The sequence below is a fragment of the Acanthaster planci genome, linkage group LG09, assembly GCF_054643075.1.
Source record: "Acanthaster planci isolate LZ-2023a linkage group LG09, COTS_SCS, whole genome shotgun sequence".
Classification (NCBI taxonomy): domain Eukaryota; kingdom Metazoa; phylum Echinodermata; class Asteroidea; order Valvatida; family Acanthasteridae; genus Acanthaster; species Acanthaster planci.
This window is the reverse complement of record NC_141785.1, coordinates 1,139,481-1,164,105: the sequence shown is the minus strand read 5'-3', so window position 1 is coordinate 1,164,105 and position 24,625 is coordinate 1,139,481. Positions and strand designations below refer to the sequence as shown.

The following is a 24,625-nucleotide window of genomic DNA, read 5'->3' as shown; positions in this document are numbered from 1 at the left end:
CCTTTATTCTTATTTTATCCCATACACCACCTATGCCCATCCCTTGCCAAAGGTCAAATCTGTACTATAATTTTTGACCCTATCCTCATTCCTATTCATATTTTTATGATCATAATTATTATAATTATGCATATTAATGTGACCTTTTGCTATTTTTGTCGCGAGGGTCAAACTGTAACCAACAGGCAACCCCCCCCCCCCCCACTAGTTATGACGAGACCAACTTTGACGCCAAAGGGACACTGGATGAACATCATGCATAGGTGATGGAACGCCATGCTGTTAGAGGCGGTTGAACTGACATTGAAACCAACGTGTATGGCAGCTGGGGCTGACCTGTCGATAGGATTTGCAGATACGTGCAGCTCCCAATGGAAGAAGTACAAAAGGAAGTTTGTTATAGCACTCAAAGGATTGTTGGCTGAAGCCAAAGTATGACTGTCGAAGCACATAACAAAATGCTAAAAGCTGCTGTCACAAATTCAAAAGGTGGGCAAACGACGTCCCATGCAGCCATGGTTGTCGCGTTGCTAGAAAATCCCACCGAACAGAAGATCGTTAGACAATACCAAACACAAATTAGAAGCAGATCACCAGGAGTTCAGCATTATTCCGAGAAGGAAGAGGTTTATGCGTGGCTGCTCTATTATCCTGAGGAGAGTGCATCCGCCACTACGTTGTCGGACCCTGCCATGTGGATCGTCTGCAGGTAAACTGCATGATTAAGTGATCATTTCCGTGAATGTGGCTTGATTCACAGTGTGAAAAAAAGGCAAGAAAGCCGCAAGACTTTCTCAAAGACAGAGATGACATTATCATTCAGAGCCCCAAGCATGACTGTAGTGAGGTCTGAATGAGAAGGATAACTCTCTTTTCACATCCAATGAATTTTACCCCAATAAGATGGACAGAATTGAAATACGTCAGAGACCGAGACAAAGACTTCGTGTACTCTAGAAAAAGTTGGTGTCAGTCTTTATCGAGCAAGGAGTTCCTAACAGAAGGCTTGCTAAGTCAGATGCATAAACAACTTCAGTGGCAGTGTATAACACCGGAATACGCAGAAAGGCGTTGAAGCCATTTATGTCAAATTGAAGGTAAGCCATGTCGCGTACCCAGCGTGGCCGCCAGCACCCGACTGCTACGGAAGACTTAGATCATTTTCACATAAATGAAATAAAAGACCAGCAAGCAACATGACGTTTGTGACATATTGCTTTGGACGCTCCTTCAGTTTGACAAGAAAAGAACTCAATGTAGTATACGTTAAACATGACGGCAGAAAATTGCTAATAACTTTTACTCACAAAAAGGATCTCTTGCTGACCAAAAAAACTTCGACATCCGAAATCGTGCCAAGGATTAACAACTAAAAGCATTTATTTCAGAAACGGATAGGGCCTGACAAAGTATCCCTCTTCGTTTCGATCACGCTGGGTGCAATCGGAAGGCCTGGGTCACCATCACAACAAAATACATGTAGTGGGATCATCGCAGGCCTTCTAGAATATCTCCATGCATGGGCGATCAAGTGGGAGTTTTAGAAAATTTGGCCCGGAAGATTGCAGTCATGCTGTGTATTTTAGACAAGCCGTGACTGATGTCCACCTCTAGCGGAGTGGCTGGTGGCAGGTCGAGCACTTGAATCATGTCTAGCTGAAGAAGATGGAGGCGGCAAATCAAATGGAGTGAGGGTGCTGATAGAATCAACTTCATCCTTCGTCCTCCGTCCCTGACTGGTTGCCCAGTCAGGGACAGCGTAGTGCCTCATTCTGAGCCATGCGTGGTCCCGTGGGGAGCAGCTTGCTCCTTCGGGGGAACGCCCAGCTGGTGTGAATCCAGTGTTGGAACCCTGCTTGGTGACATCATCGCGGTGACATCAGGGCGGTGGAGGCCAGTGGCAGTCAAAGGCCTGTGACAGTCTAACGCCAAGGCAGCGAGTGATAAAGGTCACAGTTTCATTCATGTCCATGAAAAGCTGACATACAATCCACAGAAGTATGTTTGTGGTGGTTGAAGCGGTGCCTCTTCTTGGAATTCAAGGAACCGCAGAGGGATCAGGATTTCTCAGGTCGAATGACGTGTGATGCCCAGTTGAAAGCCCGCACTGTGGATGGGTTAAGACGGCTTGAAGCACCGGCGGCGTAAAAACCTGGCAGGCTCCTGGGAACTCAAAGAAGAATTAGTGGGTGTCTGGGTGTCATGGCTCAACGGTGCCCACGTGGGGCGGGCCCAGGCACTCAGGGAACCTCAGCCTGGTGACTTCAGTATTTGGGCAAGAGGGAGTATGCATGATGGCCGCCGGAGAAGTGGTCTTCTTTGTCGATGTCGAACGGCGGGTGGTACTCTTCGGCGGCACTGGGGGAATGGTAGCTTGAATGCTGTGTGGATTTTTCTGGGCCATGTCGGGCATACTTCCCGATGATGGTGGTTTGGACTCGGGAGAGGTCTGTTGGGGTACCCTTTCGGGAGTCCCGGCTGGCTCGTCAGGCCAAAGAGACAGGGTCTTTGCCAGATCCTGGCAGTGTCCCTGCTTGGGTCTTCCAAGGTCGACCACAGAGCTTCCCCGGTCAGCTCCATAAGGCAAAAAAAAAAAATTATAAAAAAAATAGGGGCCTGGCTATAGATCCTTGCTGGAACCCCTAGACGACAAGGCCTTTTCCTCGTCCTGGTAGCAGGAGAAGACAGCAACCCCCTGAATTCAGCTCGCTAAGGCCTGTAATTTATTGTCTACAGGTGTAGCTGAACGAACCTCTCGGTACTGACGGGTAAACACCTGCTGTGTGCACTTAAAAGAAAACTGAAGAAAAGAACACTTATATCAATAAATGGGATGAAATCACGGTAAAACTTTGTTACAAATGAAGGAAGGGTGACCAAATCAACACAGAACCGTGTAGTGAAAACGGAAGCTTGTTAGATAGAAGATACTTCAAAAGACATTTCTGTTACGTTACGGTGCTGAAAAAAGGATGATCATGTCGGCCAGGGCGCATTGCATTGTAGGAGGACAGGGTGCACCACGGGTGATCAACTCTTTTCTGCGAACGAATAATGGAAATTTGCATATGTAGTTGACTGTTTTGGTTAGGTAGAACGCCGTAGAATCTAAGATGTAGTGACACCATATTGAAGAACTAGACACAACGATATACACTGCTCTTGTGATACATTTTCTCAGTTGCGCATATTTATCTCTGAAGTTTCAAATTTATTTGACTTGGAACTGTGCCCAATATTACTATTAGATGTAAAATAATGAAAAAAAAATAAATTGACAAAATTAACAGAATATCAATCTGTACGTGCCCTTTTATCGGTTCATGGGCCCTTCTTTAACGTACAGCTCTATTGCCCACCTCCTCACTATTTCACGCACATCTGGTAATTGAGTGAACGGACTGGGCCTGCAAGGTATATCAAAAAGTTTCCAACGTTCTAGCAGTTCTTTGAAGCTATAATCACTCTATAAATAAAGGCAAGAGTTCACGCTGGTGTACGTTTCAACTGTCTCTTCCCAAAACTGTAATTCTACGTAACATGTCAAAAATCCATACACGTGATAAACACTAGTAAAACGTTTACTTTTGTACAAAGGGTTACAAAGCTCATAGTCTTACAGAGGCTTCCAAAGTCTTTCCTTCAATTCCTTTCGAGAGATTAACCTAGGAGAAAGATGCAGAGATTGCAAAAACCTCCACCGTCCATTCCACTCGACTCAGGAAAAACGAGCAATACCCTACATTGACATCCCATCATTGCAGCCTTAAATGCCTGTGAACAACAGAGGGTGCTATAATACTTTCCCAGGATTGATCTTGGCACTAACACAATAGATCATGTCATTAAGTGGAAACTTTGCCATATGGGAAAACATCTTTCCACAAAGTTTCAAGATGATCGGATGTTCTCGGGTGAAAAACAAACATTTACAGTTGTTGATGACATCATCATTACATCACACAAGTTTTTGTACAGAGTGCAGTGATAAGTTTTAAACAAGAAAACAAAACAAAAGAATGTAATAATCATAAAAGTAAAGTGACAACATCATGACATCGCCTCAGTTTTCACTAGCCTTGGTCAAGGCGTTCGTCATTCCTCGCAGCCTGGGTTCTAGTCCTGCAATTTGGTGCTGGCTAGAGTGTTTGGGGGAGAGCTTACCTTTAAGCCAAGATCCAACCTGGGCCATACTGGGCCAAGGTGTCTCTGCTAAGATGTCTGGCTACAGTCTGCTGTGGTAACAGCACTGTGGTAACAGAAGAGCACAGCTCATTGACTGCTGTTTACCCAGGATATTATGTTAGTCCTCTAGCTGATGCAAGAGGAACAGATCATGTTTGAGGTAGCGTACACCCTGACCAGGTTTTTGTTGATGGTTCACTCACAAGCACTGTTCAACCACGAGAACAAAGTTCCAAGGGGTATGGCGATTATTTCCCCTATAGCTTGTTTGCCTTCTTGGCACGCTTCTAGCCCCGATGGAAGAACAGATATCTTTTTCTGATGTGGGGATCTCACTTTAAAGGTGGTAATGCCTGGGCCAAGAAGGTGGTGCTCCTAGCCACTGATGGAAGGAGAACAAATTTCTTTTTCTGATATGGTGACCTCGCTGATGAGGTGGCTAGTGCCTGGATTGAGAAGATGGTGCAAGTGACATGTTGATCTCCCAAAGAAGTAAAACAGTATCAAATTTACCCTTGCCCCCAAGAGTTACGGTTAACCCTAGCATATGCAGAATGATTGGAGTTAATGAGGAGAGAGCCTCCCAGTTTGGTTCATTTTGCTTATGAACAGATCCTTTTACTAGGCTGCATCTAGGATGGAGTCCCTCTGGAGAACAATAAGCAAACGTAAGGCATCAAATAATCAAATTAGAACATTGGATAATCCTTCCTTTCTGTAATATACAAAGAAAAGTGATAAAAGATCCTTTGTTTTGTTTCTTGTATTTCTCAAAGTGGCATATACATGCCACCATGATGGAAACCCATTGCTTATTCACTGCAGTCAAACAAAAATCTAGACATTGTGTTTACTGTGACTTTATTCAATAACAATGACTGGGAAGGTTGCGATAGAACCAAAGATAATGGAATCACCCACAATCTAAACATCTAAATAGAGATAAAACAAACAACCAAATAGAAGTGGATGCAAGTGGTATAAATGTGTATTAAATCCACTTAAACAACCCTGACCGCAAATTGCCTCTGGCCGTATAAAAGAAAGCATCGTGTCCTAGCGCCACTGGCTTATATCTGTTTCATATCTTCACGTGGCTGGCTCAGGTTGTGAGCCAATGACAAAACTTATATTAAAAAGTTGTAATATGGAATCTTGGACCTGCCCCTTCAAAAACCTCCTTAAATTCCCCGTGCATATAAAGCCGGCTAGTGTGGTACCCAGTTTGTATTTAACAAAATATTTTGCCGCCGATGTGGCATTTTTTGCTATTCAATTCATTCAATGAATATTGGGTCTTTTTTTTATATTTGAGTAATACTTCTTTGTACTCACCATCAGCTTAAAATAGATTCCTTTTAAAAATCAAAATCAAAGGCTTGGTAATTATGTGTTAATGGTACGTCACTTCTTTTCTTTTTATAATGTTTACAAAATTTGTCTACTTTATAATTAATACTACCAGTATCTATTTTTTCTCATTTCTTCTAAGGTCAAACCGGTATAAGCATATGGTTCTACACGACCCTATAATGTAGTAGGATCAATTCCACTGTCAAATTCCTGGCAATCTCGGTCGGGTAGGACTTCTTGGTCTTCTTGGCTTCCTGTTCTTGTTTTTTTGGTGGTATATCTTTATTTAGGCCAATGTCAATGAATTCGAATTCTTCTGCAATCTTTATTTTTAATTAAACCAAGTTAAAAAATGTTAAACTTTTGGCGTAATGTTATACGGGATCACACCCTTTGCTACCAGCTATCAACGCCGTCAGTTTTCCAATGTTTTCCATCATTACATATCCCATCGAAATCCCACTCACGACCACACCGTTGTGAAGCAAGTTGAAGATATCGTTTGTTGTTGTAGCCCTTTTTTTTGTTTTAACACTGACTGATAAAAAAATACTTGGTTTGTTTTACTCCATTTCTAAACTTTCTGGTGAAACTTCTGGCTATGAAACTTTGGTTTAAACCTTTGTTTTTAAATAAACCATATACCTATGGTTTATTTAAAAACATGCCATCTTGCAGCTAAAGACTGAATGGCATGTTATTTAAGACCCAAAGTAATAAACTAAAAAATAAAATATTACAAAGTGAAAAAGAAATAAAAGTGGGAGGTTTAACATTCACTCCATTATAAACAACAAAAATAAACAAAAGGCTAAGAAAATTAAACGCTTCGGTGGACACACATGGAAAAGCGGAATGCTGTCTATGGGAGTTTTGAACATGCACTTCATTGGCTTTGATTTGTAAAAAAAAATATTAATCGTTTAGCATATATCCCTTGTGTCATACCCATTTATCATTTTTGATTGAGCAAAGTTGTCAAATAAGGCAAGGGACCGCCGAGTCTTGCATTTAAATGCTCCAAAGTTGTTTTGCTTACGTAAGGTCACTGAAGAGCTGCACTCGGGGACCGGGTACCAGCATGAGAATTCAGAAGACTGGCTAGATTTTTGGGCAAATTCCCTGCAGATAAGCACTCTGTGATGTGCAAGAGTGTCAAGTTGCAGAGTAGACGCCTGATCTTTACAAGTCCTCAGTGAGTCAATTGTAGTTGTCAGCTGCCACTTCAAAAGCTCCTGTTGTGGAGACCCAGCACACAGACTTATATGTTAGGCACTCGTCTGGGGAACTTTGGATGCGCAATAAGCAACCAGTTTACCACTAAGTTATGGAGGGTTCCCAACTTTCTTAACTACTTCAGCTTTCATGCTGTCCTTCACGTACACCAGAATCACTCCGTCACGTTGGTCAGCACGGCATTTGTTGAAGACGTTGAAACCTGATACCTCGTATTGCTCATGAGAAGTGTGGGGATTTACCCAGGATTCAGTTACAACGGGTATGTCAGATTTATCCTGCTTCAGAACTTCTCCCAATTCATTGTCGTTTATTGAGAACTGATCGCACATTTGTTAAAAAGAAACATGGAAGAAAGTTTACCTCGCTTGGTTTGGGGGTAAGAGCTTTGGGCATATCGATTAATACCTTTGGGTCTCACCTCCACTACACGATGACTACGGATGGCTGGTTGTTTGATTGTCGAAATACCTGACATTATTTGTTGGGGTTGAGCCATTACGTCCAAATTGCTTAAACTGTACAAGATCATCCTTGTGGAGTGTGCGTTGCTGGGAAATAAGGACCAGAATACACTTCTGCATATTTGTATCCTCAAGGTTGTCGTGAAGTATGGTCCGAGACGTATTGCATGCACCAGCACGCTTACCCCGAAATCTCAGTATCCCTTTTGCTTGAGCTCTTTTAACTAATGAGATTTAATGGGGTACTGTGAATAGCGTAGCTGATACAGCTGCTTTCGAATGTACTCAATGTATCAATGTGCCAATGTCACAATGGCTACTTGGGCAGCATAACGGGAAATTCTTGTTTCCTCGAGCACACACACTCAGGTCAGCAGGCAGGTGACCTCGATGGTGAGCACCTTGGTTCTCATCAACTGAACAGGGTTCACTGCGATGTCCATGTACAGTAATGTTGAATATGGGATCCGGTCTGTGATGATCAGGTGGGTGCAACGCAATGTAGCCATGCTTGGACCATCTACAAAAAGGGAGTTTCAACTTGGCCCTGGTGCTGGGTGCTCTACGGTTTGTAAACCGTAGTCTGCAGAATATTGATATATGAGCAACACAATTGTCAGGTATCAACAAGGTAGCAATAGATGTAGAACCCTTCGGGTGCTGGTCCAATTCCATTGTAAAACCTCAGTATCGAGTACATGTAGATTACACTTACATGCATGTAGACCATGCTTCTTGTAGAATTCACACATACGTTGTCCTCAACCAGGTTAAACTGTAACACACAACAAAAATTTATATAAAACTAATTTTGTTACAATATAAACACCACAATCATTTTTGTTGAAACAAAGATGTTTGGTTGTGATCAGTGCACCAACTAGGTAGTGGAGAAAGGTAACATTCGTACTCATAACAAAACCCCCGTGAGATAGGCACCCATGCTCTGACTGATAATGGGATCTCGCAAGATCTTTGCTTAATGCTTCTTCAGCATGAAAGGTAACGTCGTGACCCATAAATTCGATCGGGAGTGCTACCCATAGTAAACAAGTGTAAAGACTCACCAGGCTTTCACCCACTGTGGATACGACGTCCTTGCCAAATTTAACCGAATAACGTTGATATAATTGATTAATCTCTCTTAAAGCCATATCTCCCTGTGGGAACCTACTTAAGTACGAATTTTCGGGCGTCTCCCGCCCTTTGTCAGGTGCGAATGCTTGAATGTGTCGTTGAAGAACAATCCGACACGCGTTGTGTTTCCCTCGATGAACGTCGATGCACTTCCAATCTCATGCAAAAGCGGGGTCTTTCATTTTGCATCCCTCAGCTCTGTATGATTGTCTGTCCATTCCTTCTTTTTGTTTATTTCCGGTTTAAGTTCTTTAATATACGCTGATCCCATCACCTGCCTGAGCATCGCGGTGCCGGGGCACCTCTTCAATATTTTTACCTTAATCTCCTGAGACTGTCCCTCGTGTTTCTTTTGCATGTGTTTGTGTAATGCCGATGACATCCCCCACGTGTTCCTGAACCCTTTCACCAAGTGATGTAGCCGTTTCGGCAATGTATCTCTATTCACATCCTTTGCATATTAACTGGTATATTGCGTCTCTCTGTTTGCACTGTCCTTTTCCACTGTACTGTTGGCACACCGTGCACCCATCATCTAGGCACTTGCCCCCTCGGAAAAGATTTGACCTCGTCAGGATGTCCTTTACTCTACTTCCTTATTTTTCCACAATCTTCATCCCAAGACCCGCTTGCCCGGCCGTTTTCCGGGTCCTTTTGCCCAGAGCACCACCGGTGTCGCTTTAACAAACATGACGGCCTCGAACCACCTTCTTCTCAGTGAACCATTTGTGTTCTTTCTTCTTCGTGTCCAGCTTGCTCTCCTTGCTCGCCATGTCTTCGATCGGTAGAAAGGAACCCTGCCCGTGTTGTTTCTCCTGTTTTCATTATTTTCTTTGCCTGCTTCCAACTGCTCCTCCTCCGTGTAGCCACTGAACTGCATTCTGTCCATGTCATGCTAGTTCTTTCTTCCTGCCCATAGTCCTCTGACGTATTCCCCATGACCATGGTTAGATCGTGGACCAGAATAACCATCCTTCTCTTTTGGCTCACAACACTGTTCTTGTGAATTACATACTTGCTGGTCATCGGTTTCATGTAGTGACTGTGGAGTATTACCCACGCACTAGCACCGTCCTTCTTTACTTCTCCCAGTCTGGCCGTCAGATCCAGGACCGGCATGCTTTAATCCACAAAGTTTTGCTGTACATAAAAAGTTACTTGGATGTATTGTGTTCACCCCATCGGTTACTTCCTTCATGACTTCTCTCCCGGACTGCTCGGTTCGCTTCCCCCTGAACACGCTCAATATATCGTCAATGTAGCGCTTGTACAGAACACAGTCATAGCCACTTTCCCGTACCTTTCTCAAAGCCGCTTGATCCCACCAGATCATGAAGACCTGTGCCACATCCCCAGCTAGGCAAACCCGAATCGCTCCTCCTTCTCACTGCCTGTACAGCCTGTTGTCGAACGTACAGACGTGATTCCTCGGTGTACACACCATGCCCTTAATGGCCCTAATGAGCATTTTTCTGATAATTGCCTTGCCTGCAACATCCTTTGACTTAATCTAAGGTCTCCACCTTTCTCCTTCGTTATCCTGCAACATAGACCTTGTCATTGTCGGTGGTTTTCCTCTCTTGTTCTTTCGCTTCGGGCAGTACCCTACAAAGTCATCATCAATTGCCTCTACACTTTCACTTTCGATCATACGCAGGAAAATACCAAGTTCATTTGGGTTTATGTTTTCAAACTCCAAGTTACTCTCCATCAACATATTGAAACAGTTTTTCATGGCAAACTCTACATTAATGAAAAGTAACGAGCTCACACATCCACACCTCCAACGATGACCTCTCCCATGTTCTCGCTGTCTTGGTTGCACTGGTGTATAGACGCCAGGAACTCCTCCGTGCTTGTGCATGCCGTGCTCGTTGCCTCCACTAGAGGTATCAGAAACTGGGACAGTTAAAAATAATATTATGTTGTTGCATAATGTCACTGCCCCTGCTGGCTGGCCTCCACATCCCGCTTTATCTGCTTGGTGGTCCTTAAGGCGACCATTGACAGATGGCACATCATGGTTGTATCCATTAGAATAGTCTTTCATCTTCTAAGACACATTCATCGTGTGTTCACATACCAATGATGCAGTTAAGTCTCCTCTCTATTATCCTGTAGTCATCCATTCCAGCCTCCTCCTTACCGGCTAAATGTTCGGCCATCCCTTTCTTGTAGTTTTCGGGCTATTCCATAGAAAACTTTGTTAACTTGCCTGTGGGGTAAACCACCAACTCGCCATCCCTCACTCTCCTCAATAGGCTTTGTATCCTGTCTTTAAAGTCTTTACCGATGTTTTTACCCCACTCTGTCTTCTCTATGCTCACAATTTCCTAGCGAACACATTCTCTGACAAATCGTATCTTTGCTTCCATCTCATCGTTGCTTACCGGCGGCATATACACCCACTTATTAAAGTGTATGGAATTTCATATCTGCGTCCGTCGTCCGTCGTACGTCGTCCGTCGCCCGTCACGCGTCGCCCGTCGTGCGTCGCCTGTCGTGCATCGCCCGTGTTTTTTTTTTTGTCACGATTGCGCAGTGGTATTTTTAACTTTGACCCTTGATCATTTCACATGTACATGTCCTTGTTCGATCGATCCACCATGCCTGACTCTCATTTTAGCAATAGAACTAAAAGATGTACATGTATTCGTTTTTGCAGTTGCGCCAAACTCCAATAGAAAGAAGAAATAATATCCTGATGTCGGTTAAGTAACGTGTATATTAAATAATACCATTTTGGTTACATAAATTAACAAAATAGACCTATGATGAAATCTGCTGTATACTCCAAATTAGACATGACTTTATTTGAAGGTTGGCTCACAGAAGTCTTTTAAACAGTAACGTTACTTTTTAGCCCCATAAATAATGCTGATGTGCTGGACAACCTGTTCTCATTGGTCTATTCACCATGACATACACACCCACAAAAACCAACACGTCATATTTTCTGAAACTTAAACCAAGTGGTAATTGCCCCATAACAATACATAACAGTTTGTTATCCACAGCACGTCTAGTATTTCTGAATTTCAAGGTGAAATTGAGACGACAAGATAGAATATCTGTATCGGTTGGCAGATTTCTTCCTGGAATAGGATGAAAACAAGTCGGCACATTTTACAGTATGCAAATTGGGATAAAACTGTGGATAAGTTGGCCGGAACATTTTACTGAAAATGTTTTTCCCGAAAAAACGCTTAGTTGAATTCTCAGAGAGGTGATATTTTCTTGTCAAGGGGCAGGGGTAGTCTAGCATTATTGGAATTAATTATGTGACTAGTATATGCTTTGCAGGTGGGATTTGTACTTGCCTTATTCGGAAAACATCTTTAGAAGTGAATGGAATCATTACATTGTCATTTGTTAAACAACAGCTTTTGCAGGTCCTATGCAACCCAAGGGCGACGCACGACGCACGACGGATGACGGGCGACGCACGACGGACGACGCACGACGGGCGACGCACGACGGAAAAGGGCATGTTTGGAACTGGTAAATGGCAGAATTGGGACACAACAAAAAGCAAAATGCGACGGACGACGGGCGACGGCAGATATGGAATTCCATACTAGTGCATCTCGTCCTCTCCATGTCGAAAGTCTTGTCCCAAGGACCATAGAGCTCTCCCAGGACCTCCTGTACAACATCTTCACTTTCTGTCCTACCTTCGTTCTCCCTGTCTCATTCCTTCCACCGGAATTTAGTAAATGCCTTCTCCAGCTCCAGCTGTGCTGTACAACATTTATCCTTTTATATATGGCAAACTTGTGCTGTAACTCCAGGCCCCCGTCTCCCGTTCTGTTAAGACAGCATCTCCAAATACACGGTACCCTGTGCGGAACTCCTTACTTAATTCCCTTCCCTTGAACACAACGCCATCTACATTTCTGCTTTGTTTCTCCACAAGTCTCTCCCTTCTCTCTGCATCCTTTCCCCTTATCCATGCTAGCCGTTTCTCATAGTGGTCTATCTGTTTCCCCTTAACCACAGCAGTTTCATGATCCAGAATCTCTTGAAACTCCTTCTCATTATTACACACTAGCAAATTCCGTTTATATAGTTTTTCTTTTTCTGCCGGGGTGCAGGCCTCGATTTCTTGGACGGTGTACTCCTTCCCGAGATATCGTTTTGAATTACCCAAAGCTACTAACGATCAAAGTCGGTCTTTGTGGTTTTAGGTTTGCAGGCTCGCTTCTGGTTTTAAAATCGTGTCGAGGTCTTCCATTTTTAAAAGAAGCAAAACAAATCTCTAATAAATTTCAACAAAACGAGCAACCCCAGCAGGCAAATCAATCTTACTTTTTGTTTCAAGCGTGAATATTCGTAGGTGTAAAATATTAAATTGGGTGCTATAAACTAACTCGGTAACTAGTTTAAGATATTGCAGCATAGCTCCTTTTTATTCTACAACAAAACTTTACAAAATTGTGTAACAAGTTTAACAAGTAGCTTACAAGTTCTCCCTTTGGTTATTCACACATGAATATTTATATAGGTTTCGGCCTAATAAATTAATACAAAAATGCATTAGAGCCTATGTACATGATGTATACCAGAATTTAATTTTGTACCTGTCATGTTACGTGGCCACTGCCAACTTCTATCATGCATGCCTGTTAGCACTAAGTACTGTATATTCACGTAAATATTTTTTAGAGTAGAATTTGTCTAGAGAAAAAAATCTTCAACCTGCTTTCCAGTTTTACACCCTGCACTGAAGGGTTAACCCTTCACATAAGAATTTTGTTTGTAAGTGCACCAATTCTGTGTTTGCTTTTTTTTTCATTCAGAAAATTTCACATCTGTTAAAAACAACTTTGCAGAAGATCATAGATCGGTCTACAAATGACAACAGGAATGTAATTATTTTTCTTGAAAAGATTTGTATTACTCTCTGTACAGATGTTGTGGATTCAAATAAATCATGAGAAAAAAATCCAGATAAAGATTCCAGTTGATACAAAAGCCATATTCAGTGTTTTGCTCAAATGTGACCAAAAGGTACCTAAGCCCAAACTATTAACCCTAAACTTGCAAGAGGAGTTGTCCTGAGGAAATCCTGCAAAAAAAAAAGGAAAAGTTATGCTCTTCTGAAAAAAGCAGCCTGGACTACATAAAAACAAAGTAAAATATGAATACAATGAGGGAATGAGTTAACTTAATCCACACCCAGTATTGATACAATGAGGGAAAAATTCTGTCGATAACATGGTAAAGAGGTTAACCTCTCAAGCGCCAAGATAACCTGCGTTGTCAGACCTGTTCAGAAAATATGTTTGAGGGAAAAGTTATATTAATCAGTACTTAAATCATTTGTGTTTCTGTTTTCTGGTCAGATCCAACATTTTCCAAACTTTTAAGCCATGGTATAGTAGTACTTAAAAACGATGTATGGTTTGTTCCTTCTGACATAGGTCTCTTCAAAACCTGCTTCTCATTTCAGGTCCTGCTGTTAAATGCTTCAAACAAGTTATCGATTTTATCGATGAAATCTAAAGTGTAGGCAGCTTCGGCAGTGAGCTTCTCATGAGAAGTACAAGTGTAGATGCCTGCTGCAACGGTATGACTCAAGACCTGTGCCGCTTTATTCACTCTCAATTTTTGAGAAGTTGTCAAAATGACCTTGTGAAAGTTTAGGTGCCATATGAATGGGCATTTGTGAATCACACTACCAAAAAGATCGAACGTAGGACCATTTTACATGTCCAGTGGCCCCTTCTGAATCCTCATACATGTATCTAAAAAGGTAGTTATGTAAGTTTGATCTTGTATTCTTAATTAAGGAAATGAGTCTGATCAAACATGCAAAAGACCTTTTCTTCATCAAGCAAGAAGTATGGTTTTCCTCTTAAATTGCAAGTGTATTGTACAGTTTCACATTACTTCATCCTTGGTCGAATACAATCAATTTCGAAATCAAGAGACAAGGCAATTACTTTGCATAGCATCAACTTCTACCTCTAACATTTACACACCTTGACGAGTTGCGTATTTGTCAATTTTAGAAGCAAAGAAAAACAGCTGGTTCATCCATGTACCGAGTAGCACCTTTGATGAGGTTGCTCATGATTTCAGCTGGAGTGGTGATACGTGAGAGGATGTTCTGAAGCCGTTGCACTGTCTCAGTCGAGATATTTTGACTCGTTCGTTGAGTAGAGCTTTTTGGTTTTCCCATGATGAATGCCATCTTCAGTTAAAGGACCATCTACTATGATCGTGTGCAACATTTTTTAGTCAAAGAATACATACATGCACATATAAATCAAGCATCTATTGGCTGAACACCCATATTGCGCATTAACTTTAACTCAAATTCAGCTTTCAGCCAATTGGCACGTGTAATGGGTGTGTGTGATGACAGTCACTGATAAACTGGAATGTACAGACAAAGATTGATTTTTGTCTGTACAATTTTAATTGTATATGCACATATATATGATACGTATATCTGTATATATTTATTTTCTTTTGGCCAATTTCAGTGGACTTTTTAATGTCCCATCTGGCTCAAGCTTCCTTTAGCATCCTCGTTTTTGTCGTTGAGGTGTCACAAGTTTTGGTGGGTTTGGGACCTCAAACATTGAGGGCACTTCATTCCATTCCAGCTTGTTTGGAGGTGATTGGCAAACTGACTGGGTTCAAAATAATTGGAACACAGGCAGAAGTTTGTGTAGAGACACTATTTTTTGTTTTCAGAAGATCCTTCCTGTGGGTGTTTCGAACCTAGAATTAGCACCTGTAATGAAAAGGAAACATCAAATAAAATGTAAGCACAAAGTAAAATTCAATTTTTTTTTCTTTAGTGCAACAAGTCTGAATTTACAAACTGTACAGGTTCTGCACTTTTGTTATTTTAACTGTCCATACTGTCTGAGAAATAAAGAAAGCTGGAAAAAACTCCCAAAGAAGGTGGTGTAGTTTTCATCCTTTGTCCAATGTGCCAGTAAATATTTGCAGCGTATGCCTAGGTGTTTAGTAAAATGTTAAGCCTATTACAATGTACATGCATTCACGGGTCAGGGGTTCATTACAAATATAAACGTCATTAATTTAGGGGCTCAATCTAGCTTAAGTTGTGTGTTGTTTTTTGGCGCGATTGTAATTTGTATGCCTATTTTTGGGGTAAATTTCACTTTGCACCATTTAAATTACTATTCCCCTTTCTTTGTTCTTGGGAAAGCTTTTCTTAAACCTGCTTTTGCTGTTGAAGCATAGACCTGGAGGAGAAAAAAAAATTGTTGATGGCTGCACACGTGGCCGACATTGTGCTTCGCAATCCATGCGTACACGGAGCGCCGCCCAGAAACGTACAGTGTGCATGTACATTTTTTGTACTTGGCGCGCATTATACTGTGGTCCAATATCACACCAAAATGGCGCTCATGGCGATTACGCTTTTCAGTGTAGAGTTGCCCATCTGGCGCCACTGCGCACACGGCGCTATACAATCTTTGATCGCAAGTGTCCGCAAGTTGAAAAATAACAAAATGATTGGAACTTCTGAAGATCAGACAGACACAATTTAGGAAGTTTTCCTTCACAATAAAAAGACCTAAACGAAATGGGAGGTGGCGATCACTGTGCAGTATATGGCTGTGGCAATGATCGAAGATATAAAAAGGTAAGAAGGCAATTTTATCGAATTATTTGAGCTACAGTCATGACAGCAAACGCGGCGCGTTTCATCCGTGTTTTATGACCACCGTGACCACGACCTTCGGAGTATGCCAACCCGTTTTGTAGGGAAGTTTACGCGGGCTAACTACATATCAGACGACCATTACGCCATGGATTACACCTGTTTAAAAGCATATACACATATTTATTTAACGCAAAGGTAGGGAGGCCCATAAATTTTTCAAGTATTTTTTTCTAGGCTATTTTCTTTTTGAAGTGATTTCAGAGAGGATGTCACGAGAAACATACACGTATACGTTGGATTCCACCAGACTATGCAAAGCAAAGAAATTTAAAGCTGGGATATTTGAGATTTTTTATAATTTTTTTGTACACGTGTGATGGAGCCTGCAGAAAAATGAAAAATTTTAATCACGATTTCCTATTTAAGAAAATGAGTTCCCAAATCAACAATGCCCTTGCTCATTTATGCATGACCCAAACATAGGCCTATGTGCAAGTCTTCTCATCTGGTGGAGGATTTCAAATGTCCATAAATTTGATTATAGAATGAAAACGAGGCTGTCGGATCATGTTAACTGTCAAACTATTGTAGAAACTGACATGAATTTTGTCCGTCAACTTTACCCTCAGGTACAAAATAATGCCCAATGCTGTCAGTGACGTCAAGTTCCACAAATGCTCCAACCAAAGTATTATCGAACCTGGACTGGTCTCCTCAAAAGAAAAGGCTACACTGTGACAGCAAGCACAAGGGTTTGCAGCAACCATTTCAGACATGGTCAGCCATACAAATCCAATCCACATCCAACGCTGTACGTCACTGGATATAAAAATAATCTGAAACCAAGAAGATGCCAACTGAAACAGAGGGAAATGCCTACCCACCATCAAACACCAAAGTGGCGGAGGAAAGCAGTGTTGCCCATGAGACCTGCCAATTTAATTGATGTTGCTGTTCAAGTGGATCCAGTTGATCTAATGACAGAGTCACTACGTGTTTGTGCTGGTGACCATGATTATTCAAACCAGACATCTGATTGCACCTGCAACAGTGTTACTTGTGCAGTTTGTTCCAAGAGAAAGGTGGAAGATCTGGAGGCTCAAGTCAGTAAGATGGAATCTGAATGTTTAGCTGCAGAACAAAGACTGCAACAAGCTAAAGAAGAATGAACCATCTTGAAGAAAGCTTGAGACAACATAAATGCTTCTCAGTGCAGCAAATAGCATATCCTGATGAACTTATAAAAATGTACACAAGTATACCCTCATGAGATCTTCCAATGGCTTGCAGACCAGGTGTGGTTACATGCACAAAAGCTACAGTACTATCGTGGTAAGCAATCTATGGACAGGGATAAATTTTACCAATTTAATAATGTCACCAAGCCAGGCCCTGAATGGTCTCTTTCAGTTGATGATGAACATCTTATGACTCTGATGAAACTACAATCGAACTTGAGAGAAGGAGATATTGCCTTCAGGTTTAAAGTAGCACAGTGCACAGTTTCGCAGATTCTCTCAACTTGGATACCCTTTTTGGCACAAGAACTAGAAGGGTTCATTTATTGGCCCTCACAGAAAGAAACATTCCGGTATTACCCCTGTGCTTTCACAAGTACGATGGCTGTGTTCGCTGCATAATAGACTGTACTGAAATACAAATAGACAGGTCTTCACTTGCAGCTTCCAATAATCAAGTGCACAGCCAGAATAAAAGTAGACCAACACTGAAGTGCCTTGTTGGCATACCACCTGGGGGAACAGTCTCCTACATCTCCAAACCAGTTGGTGGATCAACATCAGACAAAGAAGTAGTTAAAATGACAGGAATTGTGGAATGATTTGACAAGGGAGATATCTGCGTAGCAGATAGGGGATTCAACATTCAGAACTTTTCCTTCACAAAGAAGTGAAACTGGTAATTCCATTACCACTGTGTATGGTAGATCGTATGGAAGTAGCTCTTATTGTTTGCTCAGCTTTGGTTAATTTTCAAACTCCTTTGGTGCCATTGACATCTTAAAGGCCAGTGACTTTTTGAAATAAATCTGAAACGTGTTCAGACTGTATACATGTAGTTTCACCTCTTGTTTACTGTGCTATTCAAGCAAATGTGCACATATTTAAATCTGATGACAACAGGGTTTTAATGTAATTCTATAATTAGTTCATAAATAATGTATTTTATCCAAACTGTGAGAGTTAACATGCAAATCTGCTGTATTGTCTAGAGGTACAGGTTACTTAAGGTAAAGATGTAACTTACATGGTCATTCCACTTGCCATCAATGGTAATATGATGGTATTTCTGTTGTCATTATTACATGTACAGTACATATGCACATATTTACAGATGAGGAATTCATATTCCATTTAAATTCACACTGCAAAAAAAATCCATTTAACTTCAAATTATGGCAATTTTCTTATGTGGCCTTATTAAAAAAATGGTAATTTCTCTGAAGAGAAAGTGTTAAATGTACAGGTATAGTCCATCCTTTTGCATGAATATTTCCTAACTCCTAAGTGCATACATGTATTTTGTGTTGCAGGTCTTGCACTACATGTATGTGGGAAAACTAAGTGCATGTACAGCACATAAAGCTGATTTAAAATCCAGTGTAATGTTTGAAATTGTCAGAATGCAAAGATTAACAATAGTCTAAAGAGGGCGTCGCTGATACACAAATCAACCGAGGTTCGCCACAGCACGCATCAGAGATCGATCCTGAGCGGTAGTTTCACAACTTTTGGGATAAACTTGATATCAATTTGTTGACTCAAGTTTAAAAAGAAAAAAAGCAAGTAATTAACAGATACATTTCTAGAAACCTTAAACTTGAATGCAACGGTAAAACATCATGAAAACGGCGAACCAAGGTATCACAAGAGGGAGCACTTTGGTTAGACAAGAGAGGGCGCTATTCAACATGGCAACGAAACGTTCGGCAGTTAATTTCGCTATGGGCACAGTCCACTAATTCAACCCCCTTGAAAACAGTGTAAAACCAGCACCGTTCAGGGCCCAATAGCATGCACACCAACATCCCTGAGATTTCTGAAACACAAATGAAATTCTTGTCTGGTCACTTATCTTTCAATTTCTTTTCAATTTTTTGTGGTTATTCAATTACATTTTTAATTATTCCCACGAAACAAAATCACCCCCAAAAAGTGATTTTGCCGAAGTCTGATTGCAGCCATTTTTCAAGTGGCAACCCTCAACTTTCTGGGGCACTTAGGACCATTTTTCAACCGTAGTTCTTAGCCATTCTGCTCTAATATGAAAGCTCAAAGACCCAGGGAGTTGATCCCGGCAACGATTTACGCAATCTCATCCGTGATTAAAGAAGGGGCTCAAGTTAGCCAATGCACTTCACCCATTTTTTACCATCCCAACGGCCAAAACAAACGCCTGTTGATTATGACGATAGAACAATGTTATGGTACAAACCCACTTTACAAATACGGCACTCGAGATAAAACGCCCGAAAACATTCAAGGCCTTCAAATTTGTTATCAAATACAACAACCTATGACAAACGTACTCGATCATATTAATTTGGCCGTTCATAAATTCTCAAAAAACAAACAAACAAACAAACAAACAAACAAACAAAAAGTCACAAGGGTCTAATCTCCCGTCTAACATCGTAAACGCCTACAAAGCCAGTCGTGATATCGATGACCTTTATAAAATAGAGTACGTAGCTAAACCGCCTCATACAGCTAAAAACAAAATGTACGTTAAAATAGATCCCTATGCCTCTCTCTTTGATCACCAAACAAGATCCATCGACTCGTCAAATATCGATAAATTTATCAATAAGAGATGCGACGCGCAATCGTTTATTTGTGCAAAAGACGTATACTACGGTACCCACGGTTCACTGTCTTGCGGTGCCAGCGTTCGGTATAGAGTGACAGCGGCAATGTTGAAAATTAGAAACGACGGACTAATTTCGAGTAATTCGGCGTTGCAAGCGTTTAACATATCTAGATCTGAATCTGGATTTGAATCTCCCGTGAAACTAAAAGTCGATTAAATTTGAAAAATCAATTTAACCTCGGTTGTTCCTCGGGATAACCGGGGTTTAATTTTTTTCCTTAAATAAATGAACTATTAATAAAGATGACTGATGCGGAACTTTGTCACTTGCTGAATCTAAAGGAAGTACACATAGTGGGCAGCGGGAACCAACGTACACCCGAAAACACGTGTGAGCACCAAATTCTTGAAACAGACGAAAGATACACGTGTAAACATTGCGGTCTAATTTTTGGATGGGTTTCCTCGTACACTCCCGTAGACATGGGAGATCGATATTACAAGCATCACGTTTGGAAAAAAACCGCCACCAGCGAAATCGAGAAAAACCCTACAAAAATATTACATTTGCTTAAAAAACGGCGAATATAGAATATAAGATAAACCGAGTTTTAAACGGTAAGATCTCTAGAGGTAAACCGTTGAAGGCCTTAATCGCGGTATGTTATCAAGAGGTAACCGGGGAAAGCGAATCTAAAGTGAAAGATCTATTTCAAGTTTCGGATAAACACTGGGAAAACGCCCTGGACAAATTAAACCTTACCAAACAAGACCTATAAATTGACAAACAAGAAACTTATATAATAAAATGGAGACTCACACGTTTTACTTAACCGAGAGCGAGCAGACGTTTAAATTGAGAGATGTCATCATAAGACCCCCCTGCCCTCTTTCCTTTCCTATATTATATACCCAAAATCCTGTAGAAACTAAACTTGAAAAAAGGAACTTGAAACCAGAAACTCGGGACTCGAAACTACAAACTAGAAACTACAAACTTGGAACTACAAACCAGAAACTGCAAACTAAAAACTGCAAACTCGAAACTACAAACCAGAAACTAGAAACCGAAAACTAGAAAGGAACTAGAAACTCGGGGCAAACTCGAAACTACAAATTAGAAACTACAAGCTTGGAACTATAGAAAGGAACTAGAAACTAGAAAGGAACTAGAAACTGCAAACTTAGAAATACAATATTGAAACTACAAACCAGAAACTCGAAACTAAAACTCAATCCTCGTACAACCGTGGGCTATCGCTCTAGGATCCGAAAATGTTTTTCCGCAAGTGTCTATTTCGGCAAGAAACGACGTTTGCCAGATACGTACCGAATTGCTTTCGAACGTCACCAGCTTCAATATTGGAAACCACCTTGTTGTATATTTTGGTCTGTTTTTCTTCCCACTCGGTCCGCTCGACCCAAGATATACAATTCCTACCGGTGTTTTTTCTGTTGTTGTAGATATAGACGATCGCCTATTCTTCCTTGGCAATTCAGCGCTCCAATGCTTCGGGGTCGAACGTGCACGCAAAATCCAGGGTGTAGTCGATGCTACAGAAGCCTACCCCGTGGGGAGACAGCAAATTTTCTACCACCTGTAGTCGATCGGCGATCTTTCCGATAGGTATTTCGGAAACGTCTATATTTACCTGGTAATATGCATAGGGGTCTTCTTTTTGTTTCTGTAGTTTCTGCCATTTTGACACCAGCGCTCGGTATTTGCCGTTGTTGCGGATCCCTTTCCCCAATTTTGCAATTGCTGTCTGCGTGCGCCATATGTACGATTTTCGTGGAGCAAAACGTTTCGTAGACTTGTTGGAAAGCGAGTGAGATTGTTTTGACTATACATTTCGCGTGGGAATTTTCCTCGCTTTCCAACAGGTGTAAGCTGCCCCTTGACCTCTAGAACCACCTTTCGAGATACAAAGCCAAAAACGTAGATGTCGTCGACAAATTCGTTCTGGATAAGCTCTAGATCTTTCGGCTGGTCTCGGCAATTTGATACGTAGTCCCAGGTGGAAACGTCGCAGAGCAAATTGTTCTGGTACGCGTTGGACAGTAGCAAAGCGGGGCCAATGCGTTTTTGGGAGCGGAGACCCAGTTTGCGTAGGCAGATTGTTTCTATCTGATTGGATTTCATCTTCTTCTAATATATAGTAATCTTATTTTTAAAAAGCGGTATACGATATAGATGTTGTCGGTGGCTTTCCTATGTAGTGGGCTCGGGTTGGCTCGAGTTTTTGGTTGGTTCAGATATTTGTATTCTGCTCGGATATTTTTGGTTGGGTGGAGTTTTTGTAGTCAGCTTGGGTATTTTTGGTTGGCTCAGATATTTTTTGGTCTGCTCAGATATTTGTTGGTCTACTCTGATATTTTTGGTTAGCTCGGGTATTGTTAGTCAGCTCGAGTTTTTGGGGGTGGTTGGATATTTTTGATCAGCTCAGATAGTTTTTGGTAAGCCCAGATATTTGTTGCAAACTCTTGGAGGCGCACTATTGTGAAACACCCGTATTAAATGTTTTTTTGTTATTGTAATAATAGTACTTTTACGTTTCTCTTGGGGTAGGGAGTCGTTATAAAGAATGAGAGTCATTGGACTGACTTATACACGCACTACTGTTTTATTCCGAAAAATTATTTACACTTCTCCGTATTTACAATGAGCAACTTCTAATTGTATAAGGCTGGATACTACTCGAATACTGCTCGTCCAAATCTGGGAGTGATAGAAAGGTTGTTCATACTGGAGCTATACACTCACAAACGGTCAGGGAGTTGTCTCTCCAAAGCTGCCAGCTCGGGATGATCGATGCTGACCGTTGGAGCTGGTCGCTTTATATAGACTTTTGGGGCCGCGTTTTAGCCAATGGGAGCATTGGATTGGGGTAGTATGAATAATTCATACATGTAGAAAGTCTATGGAAGAAAAGTCTATGGGGATTTTGTACACACTTGGTCTTCGCTGATTTAGTTTCTGGAGAGCAATAAGGTCCGAGAAATTTGGGAGCGGGAGGGTGAAAGGCTGTTCGTGGGTGAGCTACGGGGGACTTGGTCAACGATGGAAAGGAAAGGGTGAGCCTTTCTTGGTACATTGGGTTGTGTACATCACTTAGACTCTGGATGGCTAGGAAATCTACACGTAATTCTTACGGGACAAAACTGAGGGTGAGCGGAGGTAATTGACCTCGCTGTGCCGTGATCGGACACAGGTTTTCGGTGTGTGGTTTGGCGGGACACATACGGTATGAGTTGGGGGTCTCTATGGGTCGAATGTACAGGTTATATGTGCGACTGAAAGTAGGATCGACTCTGAGGAGGATTTGGGGGAAAATGACAAAGTTGGAAGTGTGCTTTGGAGTTGCGCTTCAAGGGCATGTTGCAGCATAGAGCAATAGGGTCGCGCGTGGAATGCAATGCACTGTGTACACTACAACGCGTGTAATCTATATGTACATGTACAGTAGATGGTCATTGCACGCTCGTTGTGGGGTAAGTGGTGTGTGCAGTAGAGTGTACACTATAGTCTGCATGCATGTAAGGGAACAATTTGTGGGAGCGTAACACTATATAGGTGAATAACAAAAACCATTTCACATTACAGGTTCTTCTATAACGAGATTATTTGAATCAAAAGGTCAATATATGACGTTTGGGTCTTAACAATTTTGATTAGGTAATTTGTGACAATCAGTTACAATATATCTCTTGTTTATCATTGTTTTATAATTTTATTTATTAAAGTTATTTATTTAAGCTAGTATCACTTAAGGTCTACAAAAATAACAATTAGACTTGTATTTGTGGTGCTGACAAATTACGGAATCGTGACAGTCTTGACATCTCTGTTTGTTTTTCTGTGAGGGCAAACGGGGTCGACACTCTGGGCATTTGCATTTATAAATTTCATGTTTACAATTGAGACATTTGAAACGTTTTTCTGTACACGGATAGCAATATGCGATATAATCCCGTTTTTACTTTAACCACTTCATGCCGGGGTATTTTTCAATGTTGATGATGCTGGGCCGGCATGAATATCTTTTTTCCGTTTTCAAAATCCTTAAAAACTCATCATTTCATTTAATGGTCGTTTATAGCTGCACCAAGTAATCTTTAGGCACTCCTCTAAGTTGACAGGTGACCCTCATTGACGCCCGAGTATTTCAGCCAGGCCAGCAGCCTTGCAAACAGAGCCCAGATTGTGCGGTGTTGTATAACTGTCTTTTGTTCACGAACCTGGCTTAGTGCACTGCTGACTTCTTTTCAATAGGGGCCAGATTAGTGTGCAGCGGTGCTGTGTGCCGCATCACTGCGGTGGTGGAGTGCTTTTGTCCCCGGTGGTAATCCGCTCGCTCTCAATGTCCCAAACCCTGGTATACTGTTTCAAAACAAGGCTGGATTAAAAAAGTCGGTAATGCCCCGCAGCCTGGTCTTTTGTTCGGAGTACGCTCTTTTGTTACAGGGCCCTGTTTCCTTTGTCTGAGTTCGGAGACCCCGGCCACCCATATAAACCATACGTCTCCAATCCCGGATTCCCCAGCAGGAAGTGGTTAAGTTTAAATTCATTGAGTGGTTTTTCTCTTTTGCATCATTGACAATATTTAGTTGTTGACATACTTGATTAATAATAAACACCATTTTCAACATTACTGTTAGCATATCTGCATTGTTAACGCTCAATTTACCCCTCCATGTTGTAGATTTAACCCTCACAAATCAATGTTTTCACAAAGTTGAGATTCTATGGGAGGATTTTAGCACTAATTAT

General features: G+C 41.5%; 1 protein-coding gene and 1 pseudogene across 5 annotated transcripts in view; one reads left to right on the top strand and one right to left on the bottom strand.

Moving 5' to 3' along the window:
- LOC110990417 (small integral membrane protein 14-like) overlaps positions 1 to 24,625 on the bottom strand; it is a 150,315-nt gene that overhangs the window by 4,919 nt on the left and 120,771 nt on the right. Inside the window, exons 7-8 of one of the 5 annotated variants that reach the window (XM_087141008.1) lie at positions 14,360 to 15,120; positions 13,369 to 13,443 (exon numbers count right to left, since the gene is read on the bottom strand). The exons of 3 other annotated variants lie outside the window; for them this stretch is intronic. In XM_087141008.1, the coding sequence (XP_086997134.1) occupies positions 15,064 to 15,120 (57 nt within the window). In that variant the 3' untranslated portion in view covers positions 13,369 to 13,443; positions 14,360 to 15,063. Of the gene's footprint in view, positions 1 to 13,368; positions 15,121 to 24,625 lie in introns of those variants that run through there. One more of the 5 variants, XM_087141007.1, reaches the window with a different exon arrangement.
- LOC147797996 (uncharacterized) lies at positions 15,864 to 17,195 on the top strand (annotated as a pseudogene).